Source organism: Canis lupus, chromosome 15 (genome assembly GCF_011100685.1).
Source record: "Canis lupus familiaris isolate Mischka breed German Shepherd chromosome 15, alternate assembly UU_Cfam_GSD_1.0, whole genome shotgun sequence".
NCBI lineage: Eukaryota > Metazoa > Chordata > Mammalia > Carnivora > Canidae > Canis > Canis lupus.
Window position 1 is genome coordinate 47831661 of NC_049236.1, and position 18824 is coordinate 47850484.

The 18824-nt window shown below is 37.1% G+C and overlaps 1 protein-coding gene across 7 annotated transcripts in view; it reads right to left on the minus strand.

The window, feature by feature from the left end:
• The window catches only part of IQCM (IQ motif containing M), a 436649-nt gene that overhangs the window by 17221 nt on the left and 400604 nt on the right, over positions 1 to 18824 (minus strand). For 6 of the 7 annotated variants that reach the window (XM_038558978.1, XM_038558974.1, XM_038558975.1 and 3 more), the window contains one exon: positions 10551 to 11796. The exons of the other annotated variant lie outside the window; for it this stretch is intronic. In XM_038558978.1, coding sequence (XP_038414906.1) covers positions 11696 to 11796 — 101 coding nt within the window. In that variant the 3' untranslated portion in view covers positions 10551 to 11695. Of the gene's footprint in view, positions 1 to 10550; positions 11797 to 18824 lie in introns of those variants that run through there. 7 annotated transcript variants of the gene reach the window in all.

Below are 18824 nucleotides of genomic sequence, written 5' to 3' on the forward strand. Positions count from 1 at the left end.
CATCTGTGTCATTACATAATTGCCTTGTTTTGGTCTTGTTCCATCACAGGCTCAGTGACCTCATGTGATGTGGTTCTGTGACATATTTGCCACCATCCAGCTGTCACCCACAGTCACCAGCTGATGGCTATTTTAAGCATCATTCCTTCATCTCACCTGAACTAGTGATGAACTGTACCATGATCATGAATGAGGATATTATAAAGATGTCAATTTTACCCAAATAATTGATGAAATTAACTTGGAGAACAAATAGACACAGTAAGGAGGACTATGGCAAATTGAAAAGTGCATGCTCCTGGCTAAGAGCATTAGCATTTTCAAAAGGACAAACAATTCATCCTTGGAATTGATTCAATCTCCATTCTATAATTAAGGTGACCACACATTCTAGTTTACTCGAAACAGTGCTGACTTATACCTATTGTCCTAGCTTCCAAATCAGTTAGCATTTTCCCCAGATTTTTCATTTTTTTACTGAAGAATTAATTTCAATAATTATATTAAAAATAAGCCAGAATGAGATTGGTAAACCTCCCCTGCACACTTCTGGCTTCTGTCATAGCTATCATCTGCCAGTATGTGATGTGTATGTGCAGCAAATAGTCTCATTCAATATGGGGTTAGTTCCGGAAGTCAGTCTTCAGTGCCCCATCTCTCTTTTCCAAACGTTTTTTCATAAGTAATACAATTTACATCTTCATTCAAGGACAACATGCAGAGTATTCCCCAATAAAGCAAAGTGTGTGCCAACAATGGCTGTTAGAGACAGCAACTTCTTTGGGTATCCAGTTACAGTAGGGAAAGGTTTGGGGGTGGGGAGGTTGAGTATATTTTTATTTACTAGGGATGCTCATCAGAGTGGAAGCTCCTACCATTAGTCTTACAGAAATGTAAATTAAACTCAGTTCATTAGTTTTAGCAATATCCTGGCTTTTAATATTATTTTCCTGCTTTATTGAGGTATGATTGACAAATGGAATTGTAATGTATTTAAAGTATACAACGTGATGATTTGGTATGTGTTTCCGCTGTGGAAGGTTTCCCACAATCTGGTGGGGCATATATCTGATGCCACCGCCTCTGCCAGCTACATGGTATACCAGACAGTTGTGCTCGAACCCCTGTCAGAGTTTCCAAGATGTACTGAATTTCCAGACCTTGAGTTGGTGGAGTCAAGTAAGAAATACAGCAAGTTACAGGTTAGGTGTGAAGTGAAGTATGTACAGGAAATGGAGACCAGTCACCAATAAAAAGTAGAGTGTAGCTTTATAACTTACACTTATTTTGGTAGCATATTTTCTCTCCCATTTTTTATTCAATCACTTATATATTATTATGGACTCACAGAGGGTTTTTTTAGCCTTAGGGTTAAAATTCAATATTATTAGAGTTTGTTCTAGAATTTAGAATTTGTCATTCTAAAACATTACACTTTGCTTATTTGTAACTTCTAGGCAAGTGAGAAGCTTCACTCCCATGATATGCAATGCATTTACCTCTTTGTTCATGCCTGAGTATACCTGTAAAATCATTTCGGAATTGTTAACCCATATCTTGTATAGTAACATTTTAATTTTGCAACAAACATATTTTCATAGCCATCAACTCAAGAAATCTTTAACATTCATCTACAAATTAAGGACTGAATTTATTTCTCAAAAAATTTTCTAGGAGTTATTTTAAGATTATACCCAAAGATGATTAACTTAAAATGTACAGACTCAGAAGATGCCTTTAAGTATAACACCATGAAGTAGGACATTTGTTTGAATTCATTACTAAATGGATTTTTGCTTATTTTCAAATCCAATGTTTCTTTCATATTATCTCCAAGTTAAGTGATATCTATTAATGTGCTAACTCTATCAGCAGAAAAAGACAATACACAAAGTGTATTATATTAATATAATCATATCCTATAAAGGGGAATATCATTTAAGGCAGTTGTAATGCTAGTATGATTTTTTTCATGTTTCATGGAATTACAGTGAAATGGGTTTTTTCTGGAATTCCATTCTCTCAAAGGTGAGGCATCTAGTATTTTTTTAAGTGCTTTAGTAAATTAAGTTAAAAAGTCCAATATTGAAAATACAGTTTTTATATTTGCAGTGATAACATCAATATAAATTTTATGAAGAATGGGATTATGGTAAAAACAATGCCCTTACAAAATTAAGAAATATTTGGGGCAGAAATATTCTAAGAATAGGTTGTAGTACACACACAATTCAGACTACATACCAATAAGTTGCCCCATTCTGAAATAGAAGCTGCAGTTGTGGAATTTCACACACACACACACACACACACACACACAGTGACCTGAGTTAGGGTTAACTATACTACAAAGTTTGCGGACAAAAACAAGATTGAAAAAAGCCATACTTCAGCATAACAGTATGTATTTTCTCTCACTGCTGCCCATCATCAACCTGATTTCAGATATGTTTTGCTTTTAAAGAACTACTTTGTAAATCAACTCTGTGAGTCATCTAGATTTTCTTCATTTTCTTCAAAATCAATATGAAATCTTTACTAAAGACATTCAACAAAGGGAGTTATCAAAAGATGCTGTCTTTGAAAGATTTTATTGAATTGCACTATATCGGAAAACAATAGTAAACAAGAAGACACTGACATTTATTCATATAAAAGCAAGAGTAGCTTAAATGATATATAAGATTTAATGCTGAAATTCTATAGTTTTGCTTTGGAGTATCTCAACTGGTAGGAACATCACGTTATTGGAATTCTAACATATAATTGAAGAAGTTATGTTGTTGAATGCAATGAAACTGACAAAAATGCCTATGATTTTACACCATCTAAAGTTGATAAAACATTCAAAAATCATATTAACATATTTGATACACTTTCTTCATGTACAGATGTTAAAGAATGGACTCTAACTGGAGGCTAACTGAATATCTGCGAAAATATTGGGGTTGAAATATTTATATATGCTAATACAAAAAATTTTATGCTTGAGAATGTTCTCCATTTAGCAGAATTTGCTCTGGGCTTACCAGATACCTTGGCATTTTTAGTGTTCTCTCAATTAAAAATAATATAATCCACAGAGAAGTTTCAATGGAAGGTGTCCATTTTAAATTTCTTAACTGTAAAATGCAACTTAGAAGTCTATTCCAGGCAGTTTTATGGAAAAAATAATAAAAAGAATGAGACCACATTTGAGAGAAATACCAGTGGCATTGTATTAAAGAGCTACAGCTAATTCCTTAAAGTATGTGATTTTAAAATGTGAATTAATTCTGAATGAGGATCCAGTCATTGCCCTGACTGACACCATTTTGCCTTCAATTTATTCTTCTTAATTGCTTTGTTTTCCCCTCCAGCTTACCTGTTAACTCTAGGAGGGACCCAGAGGACAAAACATCCAGCCATGGGAACTGAAACTGCCCCCTCAAGCAATAAGAGCTGCCCTGAAGCCATCAAGACCCTGTGTGATTGACCCGAGACAATGATCAACCTAACCTTTGCTGCCCGGCTGCATATACGCATCCATCTTTGTTCCTCATTTTTCCTATATAAACTTAGCCATATTCACAGCACCTAGCTCTTAGGACACTAGTTTGCTGTCTTCTTGGCATTGGCCTCATGGAAATAAGTTGAATAAATCCCTTTTTTGTTTCACCACCACTCATCTTTCTGCCTTTAGATTTTGTCAGTGGCAAATGGTTGAACCTCATGTTTTTGGAATCTCTGGTGCCAGATACTCTTGCACCTGAGGGCTCTGGTATCAATACTAAGAACAATCATGGGGCATATCTTCTCTTTAAGGTTCAAATAATCAATTAAAAGGTGTTTTGGTATGTTGCATTAAGGCATGCAGACGTATGTTATTTTTAAGAAAGAGTTTTAATTTTGAAAATAGTCTTTAGAAAATAGTCTTTAATAGAATTATCTTTTGGTCTAACAAAATTAGTTTGTGGGAAAATAAATAATTTTAGTTATTTTTGGTGCCCCTGTTACTATCACAATTGTCTCAATTTAGATAACACATTTTTTTCGTCAGCCTTTTTGTAGTTGGCTCCTGTCTATGTATTTGCCAGCGTTTGGTGTAGGATCAAAGTCTGAAGCCTTTCACATCTCAGTAAAACCCTTGCTAGCCTGTTCAGGTTGATTGGGCAGCCTGGTGTAAATTCTCTTAATTCAATGAACCTTTCTCAAAAACTTGTGCTAGATTTGGGGATGTGGTATAATCTTTGCTCTCAAGAGTCTTTTTTTTTTTTTTTTTTCTGGTGAGTTAAAAGTTAGGCACATGAGAGAATTCATTGAGACCAGTAGAAATTAGTGCAAAATAACATTAGCAAGAACAAAAATACATGGTGCAAATTCATACTGGTAGAAAGGAATAAACGCCCTAAGGATGATGATTTTCTAGGAAAGGTTGAAAAGGGACCTCTAGATGACTGGCTAAATTTTGAGCAGACAAGGAGACAATGGGAGAGGTGCCATGAACTAATGGAGGAGACTTTCTTTGGGTGGTCTCGGAGACAAGGCAGTAAGGTATTACAAGTAGCACAGAACACAAGGGTAAGGCTTGAACTTCAGCTGAGAGTCTGAAGAGTCAGGAGCAGGGGTGTATATATAAGACAGACCCGAGTAGGAGGGCCATGCATTGCTAGACGGATTGGAGAACAGGACACCATTTATTGCAGAAAATTCAGAGACATATCAAGAAATCTAGATTAGAAGTGATGACGTTCTGACCTAGCAGAATGAATGAGAATGTGAAAAGGGACAAATCCCAAAGGTGTTTTGAAGAGAAGGTAACTGGCAAACAATCTTACATAAGAAATATGAGTTTTTTAAGAAATGCAATTCTTTCACCTTTGACTCCTAGACTTTGTGTCGGCTAGTCTTGGAGTCAAGATTAAACGAGGACTTTCCCTCTATTAAAACCTGAAATAATATGCTGTAGTGATAGAATCATCTAGTCACGATGTGTAATAGGAGGGTGGCTCACTTAATACCAGTCCTAACAGACACACAAAATAAAACTTCTAATAGGGTTTTTTTGTGTTCAATGAAGTTAGTAGTAAACCTTGACATAAATGTAATCAGGACGCCCCTCCACTGTTTTGCACAACATCTGAAGCTCCCAGCATTAGACACTCACAGGCAGTTGACAGGCCTAGTTAAAATGCAAACAAGGTAATGCATGAAGCCATTAGGATCCATTAACACCTTGAACCAATTTAATTGATCAAATTAGCTAACCTATTCTAAAGCGTGAAGAAAAGAAGGAAGCAAGCAAGGACAGCAGTGAGATTTTTTATGTGGGAGAGGAGGGAAGACCAGAGAAGTCAGAAGGCAGCATCTGTCATTTGAGATGTTGCCTGGTTTGAGGCTGCATTCTTTCTAGAAAATTATCTTCATTTTGTCTTCTGGGGTGGTAAGAAGGAATAGGATAAAGAAGACTGGCTCAGACATTAAATTGCCCTGTGACCTCACTTAAACTTTTATTTTTAAAAATGAGAGCTCTAGACCATTTAAGTAATGCCCACTCCAGCTACTCAATTATTATTATTTTTTTAAGATTTAATTTATTTATTCATGAGAGACACAGAAATAGAGGCAGAGATATAGAGAGAGGGAGAGACAGGCTTCCCACAGGGAGCCTGATGCAGGACTCAATCCCAGGACCCTGTGATCAGGCCCTAAGCCGAAGGTAGATGCCCAACCACTGAGCCACCCAGGTGCCCCATCCAGCTACTCAATTCTATAAAATAGTTAGATTTTATCTTCACAGGATTTTTTGATTTGGTGATGTTTTCCTTTCAGTATAAGGGAGTGTTATAAATAAACTCATATTTTTATCAAGAATATCAGCTATTTAAGATTCTGAAGTACCAATGATGTTTCAAAGACGTATTTTCAGATTCTTTTACAGATTAGCCTGATATCTTGGTTTATGATGAAAATCTATAGCACCTATAGTTGTATAAGGCAACATCAGTCTTTCTTAAAACCATATTTTACTTATTACAGAGTCCCAAAATTTCTGTTCCATTAGTCATCTAACTATATTCTACTTCCAGACCAACTATTACATCATCATCGAAACAGTAGTACATTTACAAATAGTTTAGTCTTTAATATACATGTCAAAACGCAGAAAGATTAAATTGATAAATCTCCTCCTATTCCATCACTTTCCATTTTCGTGGATCATAAGCAACTGTCAAGCTTCTGGAGTTTCATCAAATTATCATCCTGCTATCAAAAATAAAGTTACCTTTCTGATATCCTTGGCTTTTCTTCTATAGAGAATTACTTATAGAAATACTATTTAAGATATCAAATATGTTTTCAACTAAGATGAAGCTGCAGTTATATGCAGGGGAAAAGTGGAACTGGGATTGCTTGGGACAATGTGACATGCTAGGAGATTGCATGTCTGGCATTTATGCCTATGTAGTACATCCAAAATGTTCATTTTGAAAAACTCATCTTAAGTTTTAAATACCTTTATATTTGACTAGCATTATTAAGAGGGAAAGAAGGAAGGAAGGAAGGAAGGAAGGAAGGAAGGAAGGAAGGAAGGAAGGGAGGGAGGGAGGGAGGGAGGGAGGGAGGGAGGGAGGGAGGAAGGAAGGAAGGAAGGAAGGAAGGAAGGAAGGAAGGAAGGAAGGAAGGAAGGAAAGAAAATATATGGGTCAGGGTTCTCAATTTCAGAAGACAGGACAATAGGAGCTATATTAATCAGAACGAGATTTATTAAGAGAGATAGACAACTCAAAAAATTGTTGCTATTGCAGAAGAAACAGATTTCAGCAGTTTCGTGAGTCACTCTTTGTATCACCCCAGGAACAGGCTTGCCAAAATCAGGAAGTCTGAACCAGGAAGCTACCCTACAGTCACTGGCCTCAGTCCCACCAGGCCAGGTCACTGCTGTGAGTTATTCTAGCAGGATAAGTAAGTGCTTGGTACTTGCTCTTTGCCCCTACCCAACTCATTTTCAAAGCAAAATTTTGTATGGGAAGGCTTAAAATATAGCTTTTGCATGATGATGATGATGATGATGATGATGATTACTACTATTACTGTTATTATGTTGGAAACGTATATTTCACAATGTAGAATACTAATCAAATGTGCAGAGACTGCTCGAAAAAATTGGAGGAAATACAAATTGGAGAGTCTAATGTGAAATATATTTAAGAACTCCAAAACTAGAATGTTTAAGTATTTATTCCAGAAAGAGATAACAATTTTGAAGGGAGGAGGCTTCAGCTAGGACTTTCGATTTTCAGCAAATCTATTCAGGATTTTGGTTCTTTACATTTTCTCTCTCCCTTTCCCTCAGCTGTTTAGAAATCTTTTAGAATTAGAATTTTCATTATTTCCCCTATTTTAGAGAGAGAGACAGAGACAGAGAATGTGATCAGGTGAGGAGGAGTGTGAAGGGCAGCAGAAGAGGGAAAGGGAGATAGAGAATCCCAAGGAGGCTCCAGGCCCCGTGCAGAGGCCAAAGTGGGCTGATCTCTCAACCTAAGATCAGACCCCAAGCAAAATCAAGAGTTGGATGCTTAACTGACTAAGACACCCAGACACCCCAGAATGCAAATTTTTATTTCTTCAATATTCTTACCATTGGAATAAAATAAATTACTTCTGAAATGATAAGTCAGTCCCACACCATTTTATTGGTTTTCTTTTCTTGATTATTTCTATAGGAAAGTTTGGAAATGGTACAATTCTGTGTCTCCCTCCATTGCTCTGCAAGTATTAGTTTCTGGTAGCTTGTTTCTCCAGACTGGAAGTGAGTGATCTTTTATATAAAAAGAAAGGTTCCTATCAATAAATTACTGAAAACTATTTACTTGACATGATTTTTATTTGAGTAACAAAACCCAAACAAAATAAAACTCCAAATTCTTCAACTTCAGGAAAGAAAAACACATACCTGAGGAATGAAAAAAAAAGTTTTCCTTTTAAATTGATGCTAGATGCTGGCAGGATTCTTGATAAATTGCAAGATCAATATTGGGAAACAACAACAACAACAAAAAACTAGATTATTTGCATATCTTTATAATAGAATGTTAGACGAGAATGATGACAATTCACATTAAGCCATTTGAAATTTTTCTTGTTCCCTAAAATAATGAGGAATGCAATTTAATCCCTTTTCTTGGGCAGCCCTGGTGGCGCAGCGGTTTGTCACCACCTGCAGCCCAGGGCGTGATCCTGGAGGCCCGGGATCGAGTCCCACATCGGGCTCCCTGCATGGAGCCTGCTTCTCCCTCTGCCTGAGTCTCTGCCTCTCTCTCTCTCTCTCTCTCACTCTCTCTCTTTTTCTCTCTCTGTGTGTCTCTCATGAATAAATAAATAAAATCTTTAAAAAAAATACTTTAAAAAAAATCCTTCTTTTTGGATATAGAATAGACTGGAATTCCTAGCCCCCTTGAATTTCAATGGGGCCAGGTAACAAGTTATCTCCAAAAGAATGTGAGAAGTGAGGTGTTCAAAGTTCAAACTGAAGAAGTTAAGAAGAGGGTATGCTTTCTCCATTTTCTTTCTTGTCTACTGGCTGGGTGTAAGACTGCAGTAGAGGCCCTAAAGAGTGGCAAAGCTATTAAGATGGAAAAAGCCTGAATCTCTGGAAGACTTCATGGGGCAGAGTCCCTGCTGACAGGCTGGCCAGTGAAGGAAGCAAAAAAGATATTATTACTTTAAGCCAATGGGATTTTTAGGATTGTTTTTCAAAGCTGATAACCTACCCTGACTGATACACTTCTTTGAACACAGTGTGCTTTGGGAGAAAGTAGTTAATATAAAAATTTGGTCTACCTACTGTTGAAATAAATTTCTAGGCCCAAGATGGAGCCACTCCTGCCTGGGGTGCCATGTCAGCAAACTGAAACTTAGATAACTTTCGTGTCCCTGTAAACGCTCCACTAGAGCAGAGAAACGCAGTGTATGCTGTCAGCCAGTCCCCAAATGCAAAGCCAACTCTGGGCTTTATACTTATTTCCTTGTCCTTTCTCACCCCCAACAAGGTTGACTATGTGGCCCCAGACAATATGCCTTATTTTTCTCTTCCTTGTTCTTTATTCTTTGTCCTGTAAACACCTCTCCCCTTCCACCCCATTTTATGGTTCTCTGAATGGAGATGATTCACTTCACGAAGGGCTTAAGTTTATATCAACTACATTGCCCTCTTTAAGCATTTTTTCACACTGATCAAGTTTCCACAGTTCATACTTAGGCAAAAGTATACTGCAAATACCAAAGCATTTTGCAAATTTAATAAATGCTTGTTATTAACAGCATTAATAAAAATAGGAATAGTTATGGAAAATTCCGTATTGTAGGTATGTGTTTTGGAGTGGAAGCTGGGGAAAGGAATGGATAGACCAAGAAGAATCCCCTGAAACCTGACTTTCCTGAGGTAGTCCATGCTGTAGGATCAGAGCTGCATTATTATTCTAGTAGCTGAACTTATTGAGAAAAATATAGACTCCTAAGAACGTGTAAAACATAAGACATAGACAACTTAAAAGACATAACAAACCTGAATCTTGACTTTTCATTGTTTCTGGATTTTTTTTTTCTTAATGCACTTTGATTTAATTTGGCTTAGCTATTTTAAAGATTGTATTACTCTAGTCAGAAACCGTGTTTTAGAACTCAGCTGGGTCACGGGGACTTTCTCACCACTCCATCCTCATTTGCAGTTTTGCTATAATAAAAGCCCTAAATATATTGCTACTGTCTAGACGTTTTATCTGAAACAAGTGTCCTTTGTAGTCTCAGAGGACTTTTCTATTTTATTTCCAGTAAATCAAAGTCTGTGAAGAGCTTCGGTTCTTATTAAGACATACCCTTCACAGTCCAGTGACTGCCAACAGTGGCAAGCCATTGACAGTTCATTTACATATAAGTGATGACTTCCATCAGGTAGTTGGCTCAAAAACACAATGGACATTTAGAGCATATCCAATATTTCTTGTTCTCTGATGAGCACCAAGTGCCAATTTTTATATGGAAACTGACTATTGAAAAGTGAAGGCTTCTTTTCCCTGACCTTACACTGTCTTCTGCAGCTCTAGAGTGACATATTGTCACCGAACTTTAATGTAGGATCATACCTCTAAAAGACATTCAGTAGCCCTACCTCCTTTTGCTAAAAATCAAGAATGAGAGTCAAATGTAGGAAATATGAGAGAAAAACGATCATCACATTTTATTAAAGGAAAACTAAACTTCTATATCCTGACCCCAATTGTCATAATCATAACTTAATTTCTATATTTTATTTTTATAAGGTAACTTTGATATTTTTGTATTAATTGCTTTCTCTTATAAATATATTTGCCATTTGAAATAGTGACACTCATTATGTAACACTCATTAGGAAATCCTGTATCCTAGGTGCCTTCATTGTAATTCCATGCCTTTGTTCCCCAATTTTTTTTTTGAATAGTGGTAGCAGAAGGCTAGCCAAATTATTATCCTAATAATGCTATAAAAAGGAGCAGGCTGATGATCTGTTACCATGCTGGAATCAACTCATGTGTGATTTTTTTCCTTTTTTTTTCTTTATTCTGCACTTTTCAGCTTTTTTTCAGTATTGAAATAAAGAAAAAATGTTTTTCTTTAAAATGAAACCCTCTCAATTACCAACAGAGTAAATACGGATAATTTAATTTCACAAATACACTAATGTCTACATTTGAGCTCATAACTGCTTTTTTTCCCCCCTGTCAAATGTTTTACTGCAAACATTTTCTCGTTAGAGGATCAGCATGTTTTTTAATCGAGCTTGGTTCTGGTTTTGGTGGAGCCCTGACTTAACATGATTCTTGTAACTGGTTTTTCTAAAGATTTTATTCTAATAACTTCCATATGGATTCTACAGTAAATTGCATAAAGTAGCCTGAGAGAGATTTTGTTCTTAAACCAGAGTCGATTACAGAAGTAATAGATCAGAAGCTAGAACTGAAAAAATGAAGCACATGTAGCTCCTGCCTCTGTTCATGTCTAGTCTCCATGTTAGTTATAGGTTCTGTTCCTTCAGCTATCCTTCAATTGTTTCTTCAAACCCACTCATAGAAGGAGGGGGTGGGGGATGGAGGGATTGATGGATAAGTGATGGATAGGTAGATAAAATTAAATTCAAGATTCTTAGGAAACTAGTGTTAGTTGCTTTGCTTCAAATCTTTTCTTAACTAAGGCAGGTAACTTAGGAACACTATAGACAGACTTCCGGTTTTTCACTTGAGTAGGGAATGAGAATAGGGAAAAATAATACTATGAATACACTAATAAAGTCATATAGTTGAAAAAACATTTTGAGGAGTCATTTCCAAAAACTGTAAGTGCATTTTTAGAAATCAAAGTCTTAAAGTTTCTTCGTGGCATTGATTGGTAATGGAACAAAAGAAATTAAAGTCCAATGAAAGGAATACTTGACACTATGTGGTTTCAACTTCAGTATGATAAAACGGTAGCTTTTAATGAAGAAGATCCAATGAATGGCTCATCCAAAGATATTTAGGAATTATAAATTGAGTTGTTGGAATCCTTCTTTTGATGTCCAAAGATGCTTGTCATTTTTTCCTGGTGATAATTAATCCATGGCTGATGTTAATGTATCTCTTTGGGTAGATAGGTTCAATTCTTAAGATACTAAAATTGTATTGAAACATTATTCTTCTTCTCACGATAAATGTTGTCTCATTTTCCTTTCTCTTATAGATCTGCATACTAACTTTCCAACAACCTGGATGTTAGCTCTTTTGAGTATTGGATGTCCATTCACTATAAAACAAATATATAATTGTATTAATAAATTTTTAATTAATATAACAATGTGCCATGTTTTTGAAATCATAAAAATCACAGAAAATAAATAATAGTTGTGCTAGAACATTGAAAAGGTATGACTTGGACACATTTCTTTCAGGTGTATTACAGTACCCTATATATCATGGCAGGATTCTCAGCAAGAGTTACCCTGAGACAAACAGCTGAGAGAAAGGATAGCAGAACCTGGATTCCATCAATATACAGCATATTGGGGTTTTTTTTTTAAGATTTTATTTATTTAAGAGAGAGAGAGAGATAGGAACAGATGCAGGCAGAAGGAGAAGCAGGCTCCATGCAGGGAGCCTGATGTGGGACTTGATCCTGGGTCTCCAGGATCACACCCTGGGTTGAAGGCGGCGCTAAACTGCTGAGCCACCTGGGCTGCCCAATATACAGCATATTTGAAATAAATTAGATGAAACATGTATTTGACCATAAGAGCAACAGTATTGATTTTTTTTTTGGCAATACAATATACTCAGTTCTGATACTGATATTCAAATCGATATAAACCACTGTTTGTACAGATTGCTTATACTAGATCCATCTTTAGGTATAAAATGACTTTCCAAGTGAGAAATAAAAGCCATAGATTTACTGTGTCCACCAATTATACACAGTGCTAATTTACAGATAGGGCAGTCCATTTTTGCCTGATCTACCATTATTATGAAACAAAAACATAACTAAAAAATAGTTTAAGTTATAAGAAGAACAATCCACATACCTAAAAGGAATTTAATGACCTGATGTGTTGTAAAAGAAAAATCAGGGCATTGTTGCTGTTTTTATGTTTAACTATATTGCCATTAGACAAATAGCAAGGCTTATAACAACAAAACTAAATTATACTGCATTCAGAGTATTTATAAAATAATTAGTAATTATCATTGCAACTGTGATCATTGGCAACCACAAACTGGTGTTCTTATCTAGTAGTTACACAAGATAAGCACGTTAATTCTAAAGATCAAATCTTAGGATAAAATGATTTCCTACTGTGATTTTTTAAAAATTATATACAATACCAAACACACATTTCTTCAGACAGAAGGTATTTTAAACAGGATTTCTCAAAGTAGGTAAAATAGAAAAAAAAAAAAGTGAATATAATAGTCTAAGCTCTTCTTCTTATACATTTGTCAGTGAGTCCAGATTTAATACTTAATCTTAGTTTCCTTATTTTTGAAATGGGGATAATATCTATCTTGTTTGGTTGTTAAAAGGATCAAAAAAAAGATATATGTGTAATAATAATGTATTAATATTGACTCATCAGTTATAACAAATATACCATACTAATGCAGGCTGTTAATAATAGGGAATGGGAAAAGGAGGGTTGCAGGTGAGGGAGGATATGGGAACTTGCTTTACAGTCCATCACTATTTTTGAAAACCTAAAATTCCTCAAAAAAATAAAGTCTATTAGTTTATTTTTTAAAGTCTATTAGTTTAAAAAAGATATGCCTGACACTTCATAAATATTTAAAATATACTTGCTGTATTATTATTTATTTATTTTTAAATATTTTATTTATTTATTCATGAGATATACACACAAAGAGAGAGAGAGGGGGGCAGAGACACAAGCAGAGGGAGAAACAGGCTCCATGCAGGGAATCTGATGTGGGACTCGATCTCAGGTCTCCAGGATCACGCCCTGGGCTGAAGGCAGCGCTGAACCGCTGAGCCACCCGGGCTGCCCCTTATTATTATTTATATCATGATATTATAATAGATAAGCTTTATAAAGGTATTTCACTAATAATTTTGTGAGATGATAGAAAAAAACATATATGGGTCTCTGTCCCTGGTTCTTGACACAGAGCTCCTAAAACCCTTGTAATTTTGTAAGCGGTAAGAGCACTAGGAGCATTTCTTGGTCTAATATTCGGTCTTTGGCCCCATCCCTGACACAAAACTCCTAAAAGTCTTGTAAATTCTCAAGTGATAAGATCACTAGAAGCATCTTTTGTTCTAATGAGGTGACTCTAGATGAGCTCCTGAATGAGGAGTTGTCACTGGAAAGAATAAGCTGTGATTAGAAACTTGGAACTTTCAGTAACCCCTTCTGGAAGAAGGAAGAAAGAGGGTCTGAAAATGAAGTTAATGATAGATCATGCTTACTTGAGAAAGCCTCCATAAAAATCCCAATAGTAGGGCACCCTGAGGGCTCCTAGGTTGATGAACATGTCCACACCAGAGAGTGACTGTACCCCAACTCTGTAGGGACAGAGGCTCCTACATTCACAATCCTCTCAGATCTCATCCTATGTATCTCTTCATCTGGCTGTTCAACTGTGTCCCTTATCTACCCTTTAATAAACTGGTAAGCAGTGATCCCTGGGTGGTGCAGCGGTTTGGCGCCTGCCTTTGGCCCAGGGCGTGATCCTGGAGACCCAGGATCGAGTCCCACATCAGGCTCCCGGTGCATGGAGACTCCTTCTCCCTCTTCCTGTGTCTCTGCCTCTCTCTCTCTCTCTCTGTGACTATCATAAATAAATAAAAAATTTAAAAAAATTCTAAAAAAAAATTCATTAAAAAAAATAATAAAAAAAATAAACTGATAAGCACAAGTGATTCCCCAGGGCCTGTGAGCTGCTCTACTAAATTAATCAAACCTAAGGAAAGGGTTGTGGGAAACTGATTTCTAGCCAAGTTGAACAAAAGTGGGTAACCTGGGAACATACTTCTTGCAATTTGCATCTGAAGTAGGGGGCAGTCTCTTGGGACTGAGCCCTTAACCTCTGGGATTTGATGCTATCTCCAGATAGATAATGTCAGAATTGAATTACCTTATGGGACACCCAGCTGGTGTCCATTAATTACTTGTTGGTGTGGGAGAAAGAAAAAAACTCAACACTGATAATCAGAAGAATATTGGTGATCAGAAGTTGGATTGGGAGCAGAATCCTAAATTGTACAACCCATTACTTCACAAATATTTCAATTAAATAAAGAATCATTTAATTTTAAAGAATAAAAATGTAAGTATATGTGATATATTTTTAATATTTCAAAGTAAATATTCTTGACCTTCATTTTTTCATGTGGCAGAGAACAATCCTTTTGATTAAAGAGTCAAATCCTGAATCAATTATTATATATATTTCAGCTGCATTGCTAAGCTGGCAGAGAAGGACGCCAAAAAACAAAGTAGAATCAGTAACCGTAGTGGATATTTGAGAGCCAAAATCAGTTTTGTTTTGTTTTGGTTTGTTTTCTTTTGGTCTGAGGTTTTCTGTAGAACCCTGGATACCTGAGATTCCTTCAGCCTTATGAGGGGAGTGGGGACAGGGGATAAAGCACAGGGTCCACCCAAAATAGAGAGTTCAGTGGGAGACCACAACCAAGTTCAGCTTGGACTCCAGAGGGATACAGTATCAGACTAGGCAGGGTGAGGTTAAGAGAGAGAGTAGAGGGAAGGGGAGGGAAGAGAAGGGGAGGAGAGGGGAGGGAAAAGAAGGGGAGAGCAGGGCAGAGGAGGAATGGGGAAGGGGAGGGAAAAACAGGGAAGGGTAGGGAATGGAAGAGAAGGGAAAGGAAGGGTAGGGGAGAGGCGGGGAGGTGAAGTGAAGGAAAAGGAAAAGAACGCTTCAAGGAAAAACTGCAAACAGCCTTTCTTATCTCTGAGGCTGAGCAGATAAAGAACCCCAAACCTGGCCCTGGTTTGATGTTCCAACTCATGTCACCTGTGTGTCCAAAAATATCTTGACAAATCTAGAGTTTGTTGGGCTCCAAGAATAAGAGAAAAACCTCTATAGAAGAAAACAACTTCAAACAAGGCTTTTAAAATATCTCACAAAAAACAAAGTTTTTAAACACCTATATGTCACAATGTTGTTTTAAATGGAAAAGCTGATTATAAAGTAGTATCTACAATGTGATCCCAGGCTTTAAAAAAATTATGTGCATATTAAAATGCCTATAATAATAGAATATTAATAGCGAGTGAAATGATAATTTAGCTTTAGCTCTGTTCACCCATATTCTCAACAGTAGATATTATATATGTAAAAATAACAATGTTAGAGATTTTCAAGTTTCTAGATTGAAATTTATGGTATGAAGTCATTTTTTAATGTAGATAATGAATAAATAATCAGAAGTCAGATATCTTTGTTTACACTTCAACAATTTAAAGAAACGATTTCAAATTGGAAAAATATTCATATTAAAAAGATAGTATGCTAAAAACATGCATTTTGTGGACTGGATTTTCAGACAAGAATACTAAAATTTTATCACAGATTCAAAGTATGCTTTGTCCTCTCTTTTCTCTTCAGCCACCTCTAGACTCTCATGCTCACAAGTCTATTTCATTATTTCTCATACAATCTCTCTGACCTCTTCAAGGTTATGTATTATTCTACACTATTGGCTACTTCTCATGAATGCTTCAAAATGAATCTTCATAGAGCAACTTGGAAAGAAAATGAATTGTGTTAAAAGTAAAATATACATTTAGGTCATTGAGTATCCGTGGAGCCCTATTTCCACAGGGTCATGCTAAGTGCTAGGATGTGACATAGAGGGCACCAGGTGAGACCTTTCTGAGTCTCCATTTCCTAACTACAAACAAACCAAAAACAATAAACAAAACCCCCTGCAATTATTATGTTACTCGTAGAGATCTAGTTAGAAAAAAAAAAAAATGAAAGCAAGTTGGTATCATGGCCCTGTCCACCAGATGATTATCATAGTCAATAACATATAGCAAAAATAGAGTCCTAGACGACAAATAATTCAGGACTTACTTGACTAGTTATATTTGATGTCAGTATACAACACAGGTCCAAGTGTGAAACTACATTTTGTGCACCGTAGGATGCAAACAGGAGTGTGTCCACAAGACTGTCAGAACAAATCCTCCATACATCTTTTTGCAAAGAAAGACCAAGAAATCCTCTTGGAGAAAAACTCTTAATTGAAGAAGAGTTAGCTATTTTCTTCTTTATCAAATAAGACAGTAGAAGCTGCCCGGGATGGGGGTTTTCACACACTCTGCCTTGCTTCTTGCTAAGATGATTTTGCTTTGACTCTCCACTCCCCTGTTCCCTATCCTCCCACCCAGGGAGACTCTGGCCTATAGATTTGTGAGAGCAAGGCCCCAGGGAGAAAATGGCAGAGCTGAAAAAATGGTTTTCTTGCACCACATCCTAGGGTGCACAGGACCTTGGTGCTAAGAGGGAGGGGACAGTGGTACCCAGTCCAGGAGAGAAACTTTCTCCTTCAGCAGGTTAGAACCAGTACAGCAGGGCCTGAACAGGTGCTGATGGAAGGACAGCAGGTAGACACCTTCACCAGGCTTCCTGCACTTCAGAGTGATGGCAGGATGGGGAATGCTGTTGCCGCCTATGGTGGCATGTGTATGAGCACACGTGAGATGTCCCAGAAATAACCACAGTAGGTGGACTGCCTTCAAAGAACCTAAAGGTTGCATAAAAGCAGATAGAAAATTCTGTGTGTGAATACATTTGTACATGTTACTTCACATATAGTAACCACATATACATATGTGTGCATGCACGTAGTTGGATATGATTTTGAAATATCAAAGGTTTGCTTCCCACTATTCACTGCTCCTAGCTCCCGCCTCTGCCATTCAGGCAACAGTAATGGCTTCCTGGAGGGTGACTGAAAGTAAATCACGTTTACTGACACTTATTGTTTCTGATACTTACCTATTCTGAAACAAGGAAACAGTTGTAAATAGCTAATAAATATTGCATTCTTAAATATTTGAACAGTCAAGTCCCTCTTTGTAATCTATAGGTGGAAAACGTATAGCTATTTACCAAACATCTATTTCAAATGAAGTGAGGAACTTTGCAACTCTCCACATATGCACTGCCCAACAGCAGAATAATCCTAGAACCAAAAGGACAGTGACATTTCAAGGAGGAGTTTTTATTTTTATTTTTATTTTTTATTTTTAAAGGGTTTTTAAAATTTATTCACGAGACACAGAGAGGCAGAGACATAGGCAGAAGGAGAAGCAGGGTCCCTAGAGGGAGCCCGATGCGGGACTAGATCCCAGGACCCTGGAATCATGACCTGAGCCAAAGGCAGAAGCTCAACCAGTGAGCCACTCAGGTGCCCCATCAAGGAGGAGGTTTTAAAACACAGAGTAAAAACAGTACTTTCAAAATAAAGGCTTCTACTTGGAAGAATACAACTTTGCTCAAAATGTACAGCATTTGGGATATCCACGACACCAGAATCTGAAGATATTAGCACATGGAATCTTTTCCAATGTCCAGAGAATAGGAATTGGACTAGCAAACTGGTGGAAACAAAAGAGAAGCTACTGATGCTTTTCTGAAAAAGAGCCAGGCACCCTATCCCCTTGTACCTTGCCCTGAGGAAATGGAAAAAGGGAAATCTCAATGACACAAAGCACATAGTTTGTGGAAAGATTTAGGAGTAAAGGAGTTTTGTTGAAGGGGCTGCTATCCTTTTGAAGAAACCAAGTGGCCAATATGGTGGTGCAACAGTGGCTGTGGGGAGGGTCTGGGTGTTGGTTGGACAGCCTTACAGAACAAATAGCAGCCCACCATGGTGTAGGAGGGCTACTGAGATTGCTGAGGTTCCCACGTGGGCAGGGGACTTCGGAGAAGACTGGCTGGCCAAAGGAGGCAAGGTCAGGACAGGGAAGTGACCAAGCATATGCACTTCTATGGCAGAGACTAAGGCCAGATGCCAATGAATGATTCCCAAGGTCCAACAGGCAAGAGTTAGACCTAAGGAGGCCAGCAAAGAGCAGAGATCACACAGAGGAGGTCTCTCACAAGGTGAAAGATGGGACAGTAGCCCTCTAAAGTGGGGGCCTGGCACAGAGTAAATAAGAATCGAGGACACAATTTGATGGTTAATAGAAGCAATAAGCACAGCAGAAAAACATGAAAGTTAGAGACGTAGCTCATAGAATACTAAGGAAAGCAGTCTGATTACTAATAGGAAAATCTTTTTTATGTGAA